An 18,553-nucleotide genomic window follows, 5' to 3' on the forward strand; every position below is an offset into this window, starting at 1 on the left:
GTAGAGTGTACCATCAAACTGAAACGGAGCTAAACCCAGCGAGTTTGTCTAATTTTAAATGTTTACTCCATAAACTCCAGGTCGATGGTTGCTTCCCCAATGAGCTCATCTGTTGTCAACATTCCTTCAGCAGCCACAAGGCTGTGTACCAGACCACCACTTTCCTCGGTCCTCAATGCTAAATCAGAGTCTTCAGATCATGCAGGTGCTCGCTCACAGACTGGGAGGGAATTTCATGGCTAGCGAGGTAGTAAGGCATTCAGGCAGGGGTCTCTGGCTCCAGCGCCAGCTGATGGCACAACAGCCATGCACTTTACATGTGTCACTTTAGAAGAATACAATTGCAGCACTCGTGGCTCAAGAACTACTCCAGCTGGGTCCAACAGTCTCTCCACTCAAAGCACAACAAAGGAAAGAGATTAAGATGCCTTTTCTGATTCAATGCAGTGCCTTTTGATTTCAAGTTGTACGATTGTGTAATGGAGTGACCAGTTAAATCGGCATGTTGGAGGGGTCTCAGTAACAGAGTTAGGTCACTGTTGGGAGCAGTCGAGTATACATTTTAGATTTCCCTAGAAAGGAAAAAGATGGCAAGTGACATATCACATTGACACCACATTGAACGCCACCAAAGAAAAATGTCAACAGCTAACGAATAAGAAAACAAAGGCTACATAAAGGTCAAGCCAGGTACTGATTACATGTTTTTCAATTAATTTCAGTGTTAAAACTCAAGCAGATTGAATGAGGTGGCTCATCCTCTTCAGTCTACTTTACAGAGCAATCAGAGGGCCTCATGGATCCTTGCTGAGCAAGAAGGAAGCACAGCATAGGAAGAGAAAGGCTAGCCTCCGAGAGAGAGGCCTAGAAAAGTAATTTCTTTAATCTTCCTTTAAAAACTATTACTCAGATTTTATTTTGAACATGAAATTGAAAAGAAAATCCAACGAGCAAAGAAAGCACACTGAACATGGTCTTGTAGTCAAAACCCTTTGTGTATGGGCATGGATGAATGCAACCAAAAAGCTTAAGAAGCGTTTAGAAAAGGACACCCCTGTATGTGCCACTAGAGCAGTCAGGCCTCCTTAAAAGACATCGAAAAACTAAATTATTCAGTTATTCGAGATGCACTAATGAAAAAAATATTGGTCACTTTTCAACAAGCATACTTTCTACATTCATGTTCCTTCTATGGTCTCACAAAGCCATCTAGTGGATTTTTCTTTAATGCAAATCCTTTTCTACAAATAGATCTACAGTTTTTGTTTACCTATCCTAACATACTTTCTTCCAACACTTGACCTTTAGTGTATTTTAACTGAGGCGTGGGGCCCCTTCTCTCATCGACCCCTGCAGCCTTCCTTAATCCTTCATGTTTTCTTTTTAAAAGTGTTCCCTTTTTTCTTTTTTGCAGTTCTATTTCCAACCTGCCATACAATATGATTGCCTACATTTCGTTATTCTTGCGCCCTGTCGTTTTTTACTCTTTAATATTGAAATTCGTTATTTTAACACCTCCCTTTATTCTCTATTTGTGCAACATAATCACTTGTTACCAATTTTTCAAGGAGATAGAAATAGCTGTAAGGCTCTGCTTTCAATGTTTATTCAATAAAGACTAGAACCATGTGCATGCCCAGGAAGTGAAAAATGGCGAGTGGAGAAAAAAAAAAAGAAAAAAGTGCACAAGACTTACTTTGTCTATTCTTTATCGATGCCTGTTCTTCCTGAATACTCGTTTCTGTTGCTCTGGCAAATGCAGTGGCTGTTGCACAATAACCGTGATGCACCAGATAGGAAGATACCATGCTGGGAAAAGAAAACCAAACTGAATTTATTATGCAAAAGTGCTCCAACTATAACTGAAAATTCTAAATAAGAAAATGACCTACTGAACACCTTCTGGATCTTCCTAAGACTTACAAACGTAACCACACTTCCTGCTCGAGCAAAAAGGATCCGTTTCTAAGAGATGCAAGGAGGGGGGCTTTCAACAGGCCTACTGCATGTGAGCACCCTGCTAGCTAGAAGTTGCCGAGCCATGCAGTGCTGTCAACTGCAGATAAAGGTACACAGTACGCCAAACCATGTGAATTTTAGTCAACTATACTGTGTGACTGTTTGCACAGAAACCACTCCTTGGGACGGTTCAAGGTTTTTTCATTATACACGCAATGGCTATAGACAGTTTGAGAACTGTAATAAGCAACAGATAATATGTATTAGTTTATCCGGGATAATCGCCAGTGAAGGCATTTGGAATCTGGCGCAAGGGCTGTCCCCCCCTCCAGTCTCCCCTGGAATTCACACCCTAGACCAGGAGTAGAATATCCGTTTAGTGCTACAGAGCGTTAACGCCTGTCTGGGGTTTTACCTTTGACCTACAGGTGGCTTCCGCTAAATACAGACTCGCCTGTTCCCTCGAACTTCCCAACTGTACCCAATCTCAATTTGGGTTCGTGTTCTAGCGGGAAATGGGATTATGCCTTGCAGCTGCTCTGTCCGATTTTCCTAAATCAACACACGGTCACTTTCAGCTTGCCCTACTATGCGACCCAACATCTCTTCCCTCTTCTCACAACCAACCTTCTGTCCCTCCAATATTTCAATCTGCCTTCCTGTTTCCAACGTTTAATGTCAACTCTCCTTCTCTTCTTCCTTAACCTCTACTACCCTCCTCCCACGCACTACCACCACCACCACCACCCTCCTCCCACCTACTACCACTACCACCACCCTCCACCCACCAACTACCACTACCCTCCACCCACAAACTACCACTACCACCACTACCCTCCTCCCACCAACACCACCACCACCACCACCACCACTACGACTACTACCACCACCATCACCACCACTACTACTACTATTACTACCCTCCTCTCCCCCAAAACTACCACAACTGCTACTTATCTCCCCCCACTACTGCTACTCTCTCCCCCCACTACTGCTACACTCTCCCCACAACTATTCCTCCTCCTCCAACTACCATTTTTATTGGTTGGCTCTCCCAGGCAAATCTAATTTTACTTTGTTCCCCCATGGTTTATAGTGGCAAGGAAAGGTTCAGTTAGGGGTCTAAGCCTCAACTCCTTTCTTTGTTCTGGCTCACTGCATATCTGCCCTGATGGCTCAGGCAGATTACTGCTCCGGTTCATTTCTCGGGCCACTGCTCAGTCCCTGCTGGTGAGGTTTTCTGTCCATTGGGGACTCTGCCCCCTTAGCAAATCATTGTGGTCAAGTGAGGCTTTCCTGTAACGTGGTCTCCTGCTGGGAGCCTCTCCCGTGGTATGGGCCATGGTCTGGCGAGGATGTGCCACTGCAAACATTCTCCCTCCTCTCCTGTGGCAGCATTCGGATGCTGGGACATGCTCCTCTCGCCACCTCCAAGGCCTTGCCTGCCTTCTTCCATTCGTCTGCCGCTTTTCTTATACCGGCTGTCTCTGCTGTCACAGCATCCTCCAGCTAGGATCACAGCCAAGAATATGCCCCAGCCTCAGAAGCAAGACTGGGGACAAGGGTGTACTGCCCACAGAACCGTTGACACATGGGGGGAAAAACCGGGAAAGGGATCTTCTTGTTTGGACCTCGCCGCAGGTATAGTCCCGACTCAGGACTCATCCCCTTTGTCATTCACCACAACCCTCCCTGACAAGGCCTTGTCAAAGCTGCCCCATGAAGTAAATAGAGCATGTGAGGGATTACAAGTCACTTTATCCCTAAAACCCTCTTAGTACATAATACATTTTAAAACAAATTTCTGGAGTAAGCAGATTGTATTGATTGAGCACACAAGCCTCATTTCCATCTATGGTGACTAGGTGTACTGTAATGTACAAATCTAGTATATTTTTGTGTGAACTATAAACAGATGCAGTCTACATTTTATTTTTAGTTAAAAAACATTTCAGAGTACAGGTGGAGCCTGGGTGTGTCCACACAAACCCATAGACAGACCTCTTTAGAAATCTGAAAATATGAGTCACAATCTGAATGATGCGGACAATACTGTCCAATGAAAGGAAGGCTCTGCCCGTGCACATCCAGAAGCGCCCTGATGAATCAGAGCATCCGAGGTTGTGTGAGGTGGGACTTTATGTAGGTTAAGAAGAAGGCCAATTTGTGCAGCAGACAAATATGGTACAGGAAGCCAACACATGCTCTGGAGAGCATGCGTGAATGGCCCAATCGCCCGCATAGGCAAAGATGAACGTGACCCCCCTCTCCCCTTCCCCATGAGACATGCGGTCACCACAGCAAACAGTTTGGTGGAAGAGTAGGACTGCATACTGGCAATGGACGTCAAACCTCAGATACATTTTGCACAGGATGGATGGGGCACATGAAAGTAGGAGTCCTGAAGGTCCAGTGAATGAGGGATCTGGGTAAGGGTGACCATCTTGATCTTTCCCATGTTCCCGTTTTAGAGCCTTAGATCGAGAATAGGATGTAGGTTTGGTCCTTTTTTGGCACCAAGAGGATAATGCGAACATCACCCCTTTCCTTGCTATGAGGTGGGCACAAGCTGGATGTCAGCCTTTGCAGCAAGTTATGAGTTGTCCTCCTGCAGGAGTGCACCCAGGAGAGGGATGGGGATTTTTATCCTGGAGGTGTAGGAAAGTGTCGGTAGCACTGGGAAAATAGCTGCAAGAGTCCGAAGTGGGGATCATTCACATTGAGACAGAGTCTACCCCCAACCATAGAATAATTGACTAAATCCAAATTAAAAAGGGGCTTAAGACCAAGTGCAGAGGAGGGAGCTGTGGAGATGGAAATGTACCCCTTTGTGCTGCTCCTCACTGGCAGGGAAAATTACTCTGTTTGCCTTAAGGCATCAGACCTTTTCGTGTTTGAGCAAATGAAGGCAGAAAGCAGAATACTAACAGATGTGGTCCCAAGGACTTTGTTGTGGCTTTGGAAGCATTCACTTTTAAGAATGTGTCCACTGTTACCAAAACATTGTCCTATAAGGGCAAGTCAAGAGGTTTTGCTTTGAAGTCCGGAACTAAGCTAGATGCACACAGCAAGGAATTCTGCCCGAGTGCTGTACCCGATCACATTGCAGGACACAGTCAGCTGTATCTAGCCCAGATGGCAGTATTTGCCTAGCAGCCTGCTTACCATCATTAACCCAACTCTGAGAATCCCAATCATCTCTGCAGGCAGGTTGTTGGGAACCTCCTTAACCACATTCCAGAGGGTGAGAGAGTACCTCCCAAAGGCACAGGAGGCATTCACAGCTCATAAAGCCAGGATGACAGAGGTGAAAAGACATTATCCCCAAGCAAATCCAGCTTATTTTCCCGTCAACAGGCAATGAGGGGAAAGGTGGCCACCTTTGCCCTTGCAATGGAGGACTCAATCAGCAGGTTCTCTGGAGAGGAATAAGCAGAAAAGAAATTGGTTTAAAAAGGGGTGGTCAAAGCTTCTCCTAGATTGAGCTGAGGCTGACAACATCCCGGTAGCCTCATCTCTCCATTAGAAGGACCTCGTTCAGAAAGGTCAGGCAGGCCATATTGCTCCTTTGTCACCAAAGGAATAGTTATGTCTAAACAGTCAACAACATCTTCAAAGAATTATTCCATCTTTGAGTTGAACTGGGAAATGGAGACTGGGGCAAACGGAGGGGACCAGTGCAGGAGCTACAATGTAAAGACAAGCCAAATAGGGCAGTAATGAAGCAGTCTCTGCAACAGGGACCTGCCTCTAGTAATTTGAAGTGTGGTTACTTGCCATTGAAGCCACAGTGGCTGTTGATCCACCACTGGTACTGAGAGAACTGGCACATTGTTACTATTTGCACCCGAACAACTACATGGAAGAGACGCTGTGGGGGGAACAATACCAGTACTAGGGTAGGTGGTCATCCCTCTGAGGAGTCAGACACCCTAGAACAGGAGTGGACAAGGCACTTCCTGGAGGGTGAAGAGAAGAATTTTGAGGAGTCACTAGGAAAATGGGACCACTTTCAGAAACATTTTTCTGGTTCTTTTTGTTGCTGTCCTCATAGGAGGGAGACTCCTCAGGTTCCCTTGGTTGTTCGAATGGGTGAGAACTTTAGTTGGAAGCTGTAGGTTGCAGTGAAGATGGAAACTTTGTGGATGTGTTCCCATCCTTGAAGGGAGATACAAATAGCTTGGAAGCAAATTCCCTCAGGTAATTTGGATGACAGGGGCTGCATTCCTCAGTATTGCGATCAGTCTCAAGCACCAAAGGTAACTTTGGAGGAGGGGGATGGGGTGTGTTGGGGGGGGTAATAGAGTGTCCAACATGGGTTTTCCGCATTTCTTGATGGGGCTGAAAGCTAGAGGCCTTCAGGGGCAACAGGGAAAATTGCTATGAAGCAGTAGTGGGACGCTGATGCCGAGCAAGCAAAAAACTGAACTGAAGTCATGGCATGCAGACTGCTCCATTTATACTACCCATAATGTCACATCTAGAATCACGGTTTCCACTGGCACGGCTACTGTGTACGCCTCCTTGTGCTTGAGAACATTTCCCATGGATATTTCTAAGAGGAAGAATCTATTGGAGAAAGGGATCCATTATAACAATCTGCTGCTAACAGCAGGCACTTGCCAGGAGTGAAGTCTACAGAAAAGGGCACTGTCAGCAGGGTGGTCTGGAAAGAGTAATCTGTGGTGAAGAACTTCCCCAGAGACCCATTTGCTAAATGAGCAGTTCTGAACATAGGCCTGTTAACTGCGCGGGGAAAACAGAAATTGATAAGACTGCACAGGTGGCAAGAGCAGGTGAAAGCAACAGCAAATAAAGATTACATGCACCTGGTGGAGTCACACTTGGTTTACAGACCTGTGTTTGCATGGAGTCAGTAACAGTTCCATCTGTCCTCGATCAATGGAAGTGACCTACTTGAGCACTTTAATAGTCTTTTTCAGGAGAGTTTGCGTAATTTACTATCCAGATCGCAACTGAGGAATTCATCCATCCGCATTGGTGGGTGTGCGCTCGCCTGGGCTTTTAAAAAGATTTTTATTAAATGGTAGACCAACCTCAGCAAAAGGTGTGGGGTCGATACACACATTCTCCTATACTCACACTAATACAAAGAAAAGACCTGTGAACTCCAGGCTGGACAATGCCTACAGGCACCATCCACCCCTGACATTTGGTTGGAATATGACAACTAGGAGTACACAGTCATCTCCACGAAGGGGGAGGACCAACCTCACCCCCCCCCCCGGCCATGGTCAGCCTGATTAACCAACAAAGCCTAGATGGATCTGCCCTTTTTGTTAGGCCCTGCAGCTGTGGCAACAATTAGCATACCAACAGGAGGTATTTAAAACAGGCCGACAGGAGGCCTGGCTGCAGAGGATGAAGGAGGCAGGAAACCCAACAACCTTTCATATGCAAATGTGTCAACCTGAAACTAGCTCCTGCCTCTCAGTATCAAAGGCAGTGAACCATCAGGTCTGGCTCTGTTTACAGTAGGCATACCCGCTAGGGCTACAACATTCATAAGGTACGAGAATGTGGTTTGCAGGTACCAGAGTCTCTCACCGCAGATTCAAGGGAGACTTGCTGCTTTAACAGGGACCACACGGGGAGAACCATTATCCAGAGGGACTCTTTAAAAAAAAGACACAAAGCTAGGTGGACTTAGTGTCACAAGGAAGTGAATCCAGAGCTCTTTCTGTTGGAAGAATTCTGACATTTTAGTTCTGGGGCACACCTTGTTCAGGTTTTCACCCTTTTACCCTTCCTGTTGCAAAGCACTCCGGTTATGACCAGATGCCCACACGAGATTGCTGGAATGGACCACAGGATTGGTTCATCAAGATTAACAAGTTACTTACCAACTGGTAACATTCTTTCGACTATGTTCCTCCCACGTATTCCTCATCTATGATAGTCCTATCGCACCAGCTTCGCTAAAATGTTTTCGGCAGAGGACACTGTGCACAAGGCCGTGGCAATGTCCCCCGAGGGCCGCTGTGGCGTGTCGATGTCGCCAATAGTGCAAATAGCTTGTGCTGTGCCCGTTGGCTTCAGTTCTGTTTTTACGTTATAATTCGAGAAACCTTTCAGGCATGCCTCAGACTGTAAGCTCTTCACAAACAGAAAGTGTAAATCATGTAAATTGTACAGCGGGGTAGGTTGGGTAGGGCGATGAGGAATACGTGGGAGGAACATCCAGTCAATACAACGTTACCAGTTGGTAAGTAACTTGTTCTTTGAATGGATTGTGTCCTCAAACTTATTTCTCATCTATAATAGCCTCCCAAAGCAGTAAGAAAATAGGAAGTGGGAGTACTATTAAGTTTTAACATGGATGGCATGAAGTACTACTTTAGCAAACAGGCCTTTGTGTGAAGAAGAATAATCTAAGCAGTAATGCTTAACAAAAGTATGAGTTGACGCCCCAGTTGCAACTGAGCAGATGTCAATTACGGGGACCACCTCTCTGAAGAGCCGCGGAAGTAGACATGGCCCTCGTGGAATAAGCTCGAAGACCTTCCGGCGGTTCCTTCCATGCTAGCTTGTAATACTCCACAATAGCTAGAGTAATCCAGCGGGATATAGTTTGCTTTGTCACCGCTAATCCCAATTTAGGACCAGTATAACCTACAAAGAGCTGGGTCATCCTGGCGTAATTTTGCCATTCTCGTTATATAAAAACTGAGCCCTTTTCGGGTCCAATCTATTCAATCTCTCCTCTTTACCCAAATGAGGGGGAGGATAGAAAGTTGGAAGTTTTTTTTGAGACAGGTGAAAGTCAGAAACTACTTTTGGCAAGAAAGATGGTTTAACCTTAAGAACTACCTTATCCTTATGAAAAATAGTATAAGGAGGTTTGCATGAAAGAGCCTGCAACCGACTTAACCTCCGGGCTGATGTTAGTGTCACAAGAAGGGCAGTTTTCAATGTCAAGAGCCTTAATGGCCAGGAATGTAAAGACTCAAAGTGTATGCCTGTTAGAAACTTTAACACAAGGTTTAAATCCCAAGCCGGGACATGAAATGGTACTGGAGGGTACACGTTAGTGAGTTCCTTCAGAAATTGGATAACTAATGGAATTTTGAAATAAGAAACCTCCTCAGAGGTGCGCTTGAAGATAGAAAGCGCAGCCAAGTATCCTTTTATTGTACCAATCTGGAGCCCCAGATTGGTCAGATGCAGAGGACGGCACGATAGGAATGCCACATTGAAAAGGATCCACATTCTTGAACGTGTCCCTAGAGCTCCTCGGAGGAAATTCCCTGCAGCAATACTGTTTGCACTTCCGATTCACCTCGGTCGCGAACAGATCCACTTGAGGGGTTCCTTAAAGGTTGAATATCTCTTGAAAGACTTCCTGAGCTAGTTCCCACTCCTGGGAGACTGCTCTGCCTGTTCAGAGCATCCACCGCTGTGTTCTGCTCTCCGGCTAGGTGACCTGCTGACCGATTCCTTCCTGTAATGCCCAGAATCAGAGCTGCATTGTCTCTATGCACAGTGGTAGGGACCCTACGCCTCCTCTCCTTGAGGTAGTACATGGCCACTGTGTTGTCCGTCATTATCAGGACATTCTTTCCCCGTACAGAGGGCAGGAAGGCCTTCAGCGCTAGTCTGATCGCCCTTAGCTCCAAAAGGTTGATGTGTAGTTTGGACTCTGATGGAGACCAACAACCACTGATTGTCAGATCGTTGGCGTGGACTCCCCACCCCGTGAGTGAGGCGTCCGTCACTACAGTTATCTCTGGCCATGGCTGCCAAAAAGATTCTCCCTTGATAAAATTGTCCTTGCAGGCCCACCCTAGAAGGTCTTGAGCAACTTTGCACGGAACCTGCAGAAGATCTGACATTCCCTGAAAACAGACCACCGAGTCCTGAGGGCCCATTGAAGGGATCTCATTCTCAATCTGGCCTCTGGCAACAGAAAACTGCAGGATGCCATGAGGCCGAGCAACCTCAGAAAATCGCAGGCCAGTAGACGCTACGCATTTTGGAATTTTGTTACCATCTGCAGAATTCATTGATCTTTTATTTCTATCGCGCTCATACACAAGTGTTTCAGAGCGCGACCAGGCAGGGAAAGGGAACATGGGAGAACAAAAACAACAATCTTACTAGGCCCAGCGACATTGAGAACGTGCAAGTGTAGGGTAGAGGGAGAAGGGGGGAAAAGTGCATGGAAGGGGGAACAAAAGGAGAGTGCGGAGCAAGAAGGAAAAAAAAACAAAACTAATGATAAAATAATAAATAAAAAGGCAACAATGGGAGTGCAGCCAGCAAGTGCCAAGTGCTGGGTTTATGACAGCAGGCCGTGTAGGTCTGAAAGTGCAGGAAGAAAAGGGGAGGGCTGTATGGGTACAGATACAGACCCCAGTGCAGGGGGTTGGCCGGAGGCAGTGCGTGAGGGTGGCAAGATGAGCAGGTACCTGGGCCCAGAGGAGACTGGGTGGCCAGGTGCATGATGCCGAGGGAGAGTAGAATCAACAGGGGAGAGGGAAAGAGAAGGCAGAAGCAAAGACGAAGGTTTTGAGGTGCTTCTGGAACCAGAGATGATTCACCCCAAGTTTTAGAGTGGCAAGGAGGCTGTTCCAGAGGGAGGGCCCCAGCCAAGACAGATCTACCCCCAGCTCATTTCTTTGAGAAACTACTGACCCTGAGGGAGTTAGAGGAGCGGAGCGCTCGAGATGGGAGGTATTTGCGGAGGGATAGCTGAAGGTATGTTGGACCCAGGCCCCAGAAAGCCTTGTGGACAATGCAGAGTGTTTTGAATTTAATCCTTGCATCCACTGGGAGCCAATGGAGAGATTTCAGAGCTGGAGAGATACGATCCCAGGGCTTGAGGCCAAGGACAAGTCTCGCAGTCCTGTTCTGGATAAGTTGTAAAGGGCAGAGAGTAGAGGCAGGTAGATTAAGAAAGAGGCTGTTGCAATAGGCCCTCTTAGAGAGAACCAGAGCTTGGGAGACAGTGAGCTTGTGGGCGAATGAGAGGAAAGGAAGAATACCTCTGAGGAGGTGCAGTAGGAGGTTTGACTTTTTTGATGCATCAACGATGTGGGCAGAGAAAGAGTGTGCAATCAAAGGTGCCACCAAGGTTCTTGGCTTCGCAGGTGGGGATAGGAGGTGGGCCAAGGGAGGCCGGCCAGAGAGCGAGGTGAAAGGAAGGTGATGGTGTGCCAATGAGGAGGATCTCTGTCTTGCTGGCATAAAGACAAAGATTGTTGGCGGCACACCAATCTCGGATGGCAGTTAGGCAATTGGTGATGAGAGAGGTGGAGGAGGTGGCCGAGGGCAGCCTGAAAATGAGTTGAGGGTCGTCTGCGTAGCACTGGAAGTTTGAGCCGAAAATGGCAATACAGCGGGCGAGAGTTGCCAGGTATTGGTTGAAAAGCCAGGGCGAGAGGTTAGACCCCTGGGGAACACCACAGGTGGAGTGGAAGGACCCAAGTTGGACCTGGGAGGGTCGATCAGAGAGGAAAGAGGTCAGCCAGGCCAGAGCCTGATCGGTGATGCCCAAGTTATCCCGGAGACGGTTGAGCAGGATGGTAGGGTTGACCGTGTTGAAGGCAGAGGAGAGATCAAGTAGGATGAGAACAGAGGGAATGCTAGAGTCAAGGTTGGAAAGCAGATCTTCACGGATGTTCAGGAGAGCAGTTTCCGTGCTTCTGCCAGATCTGAAGCCAGACTGATGGTCATGGAGACAGCCGACAGAATCAGAATGAAGGTTTAGCTGAGAGATGGCCAGCATTTCAAGGAGTTTGTCTAAGAAGGGGGTAATGGAAATTGGGCGATAGTTGGCCAGACAAGAGGAATTCGCTGTGGGTTTCTTGAGGAGAGGATGCACAAGAGAGTGCTTAAGAGGGGAGGGGAAGGATCCTGAGGCAAAGGAGTGGTTGTAAAAGTCGGGAAGGGCCGGAGCAAGGGTATCAATGTGGTCCTTGAGAGTTTTAGAGGAACAGGGATGAACCTGTTTTGACAAGGCTTTCATAGATCAGACTTGTCTAGCGACCTCATCAGGGGAGAAGAGAGGAAAGGAAGAGGGTAGGGGGTGGCTGGAGGAGGGTCAGTGAATACCGACGGGGAAAGGAGAGGGGGTGGAGGAGAGTGTGGACCGTATGTCCTGGGTTTTTGAGATAAAGTGTGAGGCCAGGGCATTGCAAAGAGCCTGAGAGACAAGGGGAGGGGTAGAGACTGCAGCAGGGTTGGCCAGCTCCTTACAAATTTTAAAGAGTTCGGCCGAGCTGTTAGATACTGCAGAGACACAGGCTTGAATGTGGACTCTTCTTGGTACGGACAGAGACGGTATTGCCTTTGGAGAAGGCGACAGGCCAGTTTGCCAGAGGATGAGCAGGAATCCCATTTTCTCTCAGCTGCCCTACACCTACGTTTAAGTGTAGCTAGATCGGAGTCATACCAGGAATTGCACTTGGCTTTGGACTTCAGGCGGATCCTCATGACAGGGGCAAGACGATCAAGAGTATCAGAAATAGAAGAATTGAAAGAAGACAGGGCTGTGTCAGGGTGTGAGTCAGCCAGAGGAAGAGGGGGTGGGGAGAAGGTGGAAGCAAAAGCCTCTACTGACACACGCTTCATGGGCCGGATGTCCAGGAAGGTAGCTGGCAGTGTTGGGGTAGGCTTGGCTTGGGGGGCTCAGGGGGAGAGCGAGATGAGAGGAGGTAGTTGTCACTCCAGGAGAGGGGAGTGGAGAGAGGGATAGATAGGGGGAGGCGAGAGGAGATCAAGACATCAATGTGTTGAGCTCTCACCTCAGGAGGTGAGGCTTTGCCCGAGGAAGTATCCAAGACCGCTCTGATGAACTGGGGTCTTTTGAAAGGTATCATGTGTGACTTCTTGTAATTGAGGGAGAAGCCCAGTCTGTGTAGGAAGTGGCAGGTGATCCTCAGATGTTTCTGGGCCTGTTTGGGTGAACAAGCCCTGATTAACCAATCGTCCAGGTAGGGGTAGACGTGAATCCGCCCCCTCCTGAGACTCGCTGCCACCACCACCATCAGTTTGGTGAAAACCCTCAGGGCAGAGGTTAGTCCGAATGGCAGCACTCGAAACTGATAGAGAGCCACCAACTGCGAACCTCAGGTACTCTGTGCTTGAGATGGATTGGCACATGAAAAGTAAGCATCCTAAAGGTCCAATGATGCCAACCAGTCATGGAGTTGGAAAGCTTGAATGATCTGAGAAAGTGTGACCATCTTGAACTTATCCTGCCTGAGGAACTTAAGTTTCTTAAGTCCAAGATGGGTCTCAGTCCTCTGTCCTTCTTGGGGATGAGAAAATAAGTGGAATACCAACCCTTGTTCCTCTCCGCTACAGGTACATGTTCTATTGCACCTTTCTGTAGCAGGATTACAATCTCCTGCACAAGGAGCAGATCTGGAATTTTGACGAAGCTGGGTCCCAGTGGATGATCACGAGGCCTTTTTAGAAAAGGAAGGCAGTAACATTGGGGTACTGTTTCCAGTGGCCAAGTATCTGAAGTAATGATCCGCCATTCGTTCAGATGCTGAGAGATTCTACCTCCCACCAGGGTCTTGTGGGCTAAGGCCACAGAGTGGTTAGAGGCGGTACAGCAGCGGCTGAGGGTAAAGATGGTGCTGCTGAGGCTGATTTAGCACTCTTTCCTCGTCCACCACGAGGGAATTTCCTTTGTCCTTTCTGTACAGCCTGTCCTTTTCCTCTGTCAAATGTGGAGTATTAACGAAAAGAACAACCTCTCCAGGAAGATGAACTTGAATAAGGTTGCCGAATGGAGGCGCCAAGGGACTTAGTCGCCGCCCTGGAGGGCTGCAGCTTCTCCAAGCTTTCGTCCGCCTTGCTGCCGAACAACCTCGAGCAGTCGAAAGGCATGCTGAGAAGCCTGGCCTGAACGTCCGGTGCAAACCCCGACTTTGTCAACAACGCAAATCTACACAGTACCGTGCTTGCAGCCATGGATCTGCTGATGCTGTCAGCAGTATCAAGCCCTACTTGGAGACTCCCCCATTGCCTCCTTGCCATCCTTAGCTATATTCAGAAAGCCTTCCCTTTCTTTGCCTTCTGTAATATTTTCAGTTGTCCCTTGAATACAGTCCCACATGGTATGGGTAAACCTGGCTAGGGTACAGGTGACATTCGTGGACTTTAGAGCCATATTGCCCGAGGTAAACACCTTGCAGGCCCAAGCGTCCACCTTCTTATCCTCTCTATCTGGGGGAATAGAGAGATAGGCTGACTGTCTGGAAGAAGTCGCAGCCTGGATCACTAGGCTCTCAGGTGTAAGGCAATTCCTGAGATAATCAGGGTCAATGGAAGTTGGTCTATACTTATGAGTAAAACTCCCATTAATAGCTGAACCAGCCTCAGGAGTCTCCCAGTTAGCTTCTACCTTCCTTTGTATGGCCCTATCGAAGGGTAAACATGGTTCTTTTTGCGGACCCTGATTCAGGATGTCTGTCATATCATCCTGCTCAAAGGTTGTTGGGGCCCTGCTCCAACCCATGAATTCAGTCACCTTGTTCATAAGGTTCCTGTACCCGGAATCAGCATGTTCTGAAGGGTCAGGTTTTGTAAACTCCAACTCTGGTGACATATCTAGGCCACTGGCAGAGTGGAGGGAGTCGCAGAGGTCTTTCAACCTTGACTTTGGGTCAATTAGTTACTCAGGAACTTCTCTAGAGCCAAATTTAATTTGACCCCTAACGGAGAAACAGCCCCCTCAGAGGCACTTTCCTATTAAAAAATAGAGGACATTGACTTAAAGTCAGACCTTGGAACAGGTTTGTAGATTTTTTCTGTACCGGAATTTACCTCGAGGGATTCGAAGGAACCGTCAAAGGAGTCAACGGTTTCTTTGATGGAGATGTCTGACTTCGGCGTCAAATCGATCGGTGCCAATGGCATTGATGAAGACGTCGATAGACTAGACAGAACCGTGGGATCGACTCGATTACCGGGTCAAAGCCTTTGACTTTTTGGTGTTGGGTCGAGAATGTTGAGATTCCGACTTACTACTTGCCGAAGTAGTTTTTGATGTCTCTTCTTTTTCTAAGGTCGAAGTAGATGAAGAATGTCTAGACCGACTCCTCAATCGAAACCTTCGGATGTTTGTGCCGAGTGGAGTCTCTGGACTCACCTTTTTTTTGTATTTCTTCGAAGAGCCCTTCAAAGCTTCCTGCCCCACCACCAATTTACCTTTTCATTCGCGAAGAGCTTTATCAGTCAGACTGACAGGAGCCGCAGTCGTCGATTCGATGGTCTTTACCCAAACACCAAAGGCAAACCTGTTAAGGATCTGTGATGGACATTTTTGCCCAACAGTCATGAAACTTTTTGAAGCCCGATTTAGGGGTCAAATGAGTAGAAGAGGACTTTCTCTAGGAAAAAACAAAGCTCGCCGTTGTGTTGAAGCAAACCTCAGAAAAACAGAACTGAAGCCAACGGGCACGGCACAAGCTATTTGTACTGGTGACGTCTACACGCCATGGCGGCCCTCGAGAGACATCGACACCACAGCCTCGCGGCAGGCACCCTCTGCCGAAAAAAAAAATCTGAAGCACGGGAGCTGGGAAGATACAACTATCATAGATGAGGAATAAGTCGGAGGACACAATCCAGTCGAAAGGCTTAGCCTATACCAATCACTGAGGCTCACTTGGCTTTAAAAGAGGCCTGGGCTCCTCTTTTAGCAGATCACCTGAAGACTTCTTAAGGAGTCAGAAAGAAGAAATCAACCTTGGACCCTGGATGAAGGTACAGTTTGTCTTAAATCTTTCACCAGTGAAGGAAGGCCAGGATATCCAAAGAGGGAAGATCCTTCCCCTAAACATCTCCCAGGGAACAGAGGGAGACAAAACTTGGATGACCTTCCAGTTGCTCCTTAAGCGGTACTCAGCCAGCACACAACATGCACTGCTAGGCTCTGCAGCAAGCTTCCTGGATAGGAAGTGCCAGAAAGTCTCAACCTACAACAAAGGAGAAGGCAGCTGCCATGAAAATCCTCAGCTTTGGGTCGTCTGCCTTAAAGGACAACACAAGCCCATTAAAGTAGCTGGGGATAGTGCACTGATGAGCATCTACCAACAGTCACCTTAAACGACATTTTTGAGCCGGTCAAGTTCCTCGATCTATAACAGACAGCAACGCTGACTGTAGTCAAAGCGCTGTTCAAAAACATCAGAGACATCTCAACCAGTACTTCAGAACCGCCAATCAACACAGACAATGATTCCTGACCCTGTGTATGTCAGCCTGCAGCCGTTCGTCCACCTTCGCTCGCCGAACCATCTTGCTGCCAGATACCGGCAGCTGACTCCAGTCTCAAACTGTCACATAAGCTTGCAAAGCACCCTGAAGCAAACTCAACCCTGTTGAGCACCTACAGCACAAGGTACATTATGGTTCTGCCCCGCTGGACCTTCCCAGAAGGCCCTTAAGAGACACATTAAGATCTTTTGTTCCCTTTGTGCTGAAGCCAAGTAAAATTAAATTGTTGTGGTAATTGACCAAACCGGCTACCCTTCTGTCATTATCCAGAGTGCATACCTTTTCCTTCTTTGATACAGGCTGTCCTCTGCATTCCCTTACAGGGTGCAGGGACGTCATTACACCAAAATGCCTGGGGTAGCGGAAGTGATGTCACAAACCGTGACCTCTGATGACATCACAGGAAGTGATGTCATTTGACCACACCCCAAAGTGATATCACGGGAAGCGATGGAACACAACCTTTCACCTGTTGACAAAACAGGAAGTGACATCACACAGCATTGTTCCCAAGTATACTGCGAAAAATATGGTTACGATATCACTGATATACATTTCATACAAAAGTGGATCACCATATGTAATCATATCAGTGCGTATATGCCCATATTAGCAAATTAATGTGAATGCAAGCAGATGTCCTAGACCAAATAATGATGACTTATTATATAGCACTCCTGCTTAAGCGCTTTATATAGAACAAATATACATACAATATAACCCAACCTGTTTGGTACTCATTTATCAACCGGGAGAGATGAACAAACAACGTGATGCAAGTTAAAACTTCTAAGTGTATAATCTAGGTAAAAAAAATAAAAAAATAAAAAAATAATCGCAAATTTTAGAAAGATACTTTTTATTCAATTGCAGCCAATAATAACAAAAAATGTAAGCAAAAATCACTGAGAAACATGAATAATGCGTTTGCTTAACACACTGAAAACTAATTTGGAGTAGAAAGTGGTCTTATTTTTTTTCTCGTAATTAGTAGCATAGCAGAATATAATTAGACAACGTACACAAAATGAGAATTAACCATTCAAAGCCTGTAAAATGGAGAAAGAAAACATCTAAACAGCTGACAGAAACTGAATGCTGGCACTTTTGAAAATGTGTATTGTGTTACAGATACTGTGATACATATGTTAATAAAGGTCGGATCACATAAGTAAAATAGACAAGGACCAACAACAAAGAAAGGCAAGCCCCCTTCTGAGTGAAAGACAGAAGTGGAGCCAAAAGAAATTAAGACAACATTTCGTCCATGAAGGTTAATAAACCTCACACTGATAATGAATCGTACTAAAACGTAATACAGATTTGTGACACACATTCATCTTTCGTCACAGTTCGAGTTTTGAGGACAAACTAACATCAATATCGTTTCCTTCTAATGCACAATAGGACGTGTGCTCTTTTGCTCAGTAGTGAAAACGCTCCAATTCGACTGAAAGTACAACACAGGTCAGCTTTTTACAAAAAGAAGGGTCGAATTAACCCCAATTCATGTCCTTTTTCCTTGTTTTTATACAATCGTTTTTACATTAATGTTCTTTTATTATAGTGACTGTGTGCAACTACCAAAAGGGGAGAAAACATTGATTGCTTTGTTCTTTGAAAGCAATATACCATGCCTGAAGACTGCAAAAAAAAAAAAAAAAGAGACTAGGTATAGTGTCTCATTGAGTTTTTCTGCCGAAACACATGTAGACATATCCATGGATATAAACAAACCCACAGATAGGCTAATAATTAACTTTGTCTGAGCAATGGCTGTCAAGGAATAGTGCAAATTGACAAATGTATACAGTTGTATGAAAATTGTCAAATTGTGTAAATATATATTCAGTGAAAAAAAAACTTAAAAAGGGACGTTATGGTTCCAAGTAAAACCGAAAAACCCTGAAATTCGCCAGTTATGGTAAGCTAAGCAACCATAACTCGTGCCACCACTGTGCACTGCTAAGACTAACACAGAGGGCATCAAATATGACATCAAAAATGTCATTGATGGCATCACTTGTATTTACTTTTCATGAAAAGTATGGACAAGGGATTCTTATTGTAATGTTAAAAAAAAGTGTCATGGATCATTGGAATAAATATCATGAGTTACGTAATGCCTTAAGCAATGCAGTGATACAAATAGCATTCTATTATGAAATTCTTTCCAGTATACAAAGCTACTCATGTAGAAACAGGCATTGCGTGGAGCATACATGATGGAGGTGCAATATTAATAATCTTGCCATGTGGAATAGTAAGATAACTGCTTTCTGATTAGAGTTTTGCGTACTGTGAAACATTTAATGAGTAGCTAATAAAACCCAGTTAC

General features: G+C 46.2%; 1 protein-coding gene across 1 annotated transcript in view; it reads right to left on the bottom strand.

Annotated features, from left to right (window-relative positions):
* RANBP10 (RAN binding protein 10) overlaps window positions 1-18,553 on the bottom strand; it is a 1,189,242-nt gene that overhangs the window by 629,012 nt on the left and 541,677 nt on the right. The window contains exon 7 of the mRNA XM_069655248.1: window positions 1,697-1,809. Within this exon, the coding sequence (XP_069511349.1) occupies window positions 1,697-1,809 (113 nt within the window). The remainder of the gene's footprint in view (window positions 1-1,696; window positions 1,810-18,553) is intronic.

The sequence above is a fragment of the Ambystoma mexicanum genome, chromosome 1p (assembly GCF_040938575.1).
Source record: "Ambystoma mexicanum isolate Mex_15411 chromosome 1p, UKY_AmexF1_1, whole genome shotgun sequence".
NCBI classification, from domain to species: Eukaryota; Metazoa; Chordata; class Amphibia; order Caudata; family Ambystomatidae; genus Ambystoma; species Ambystoma mexicanum.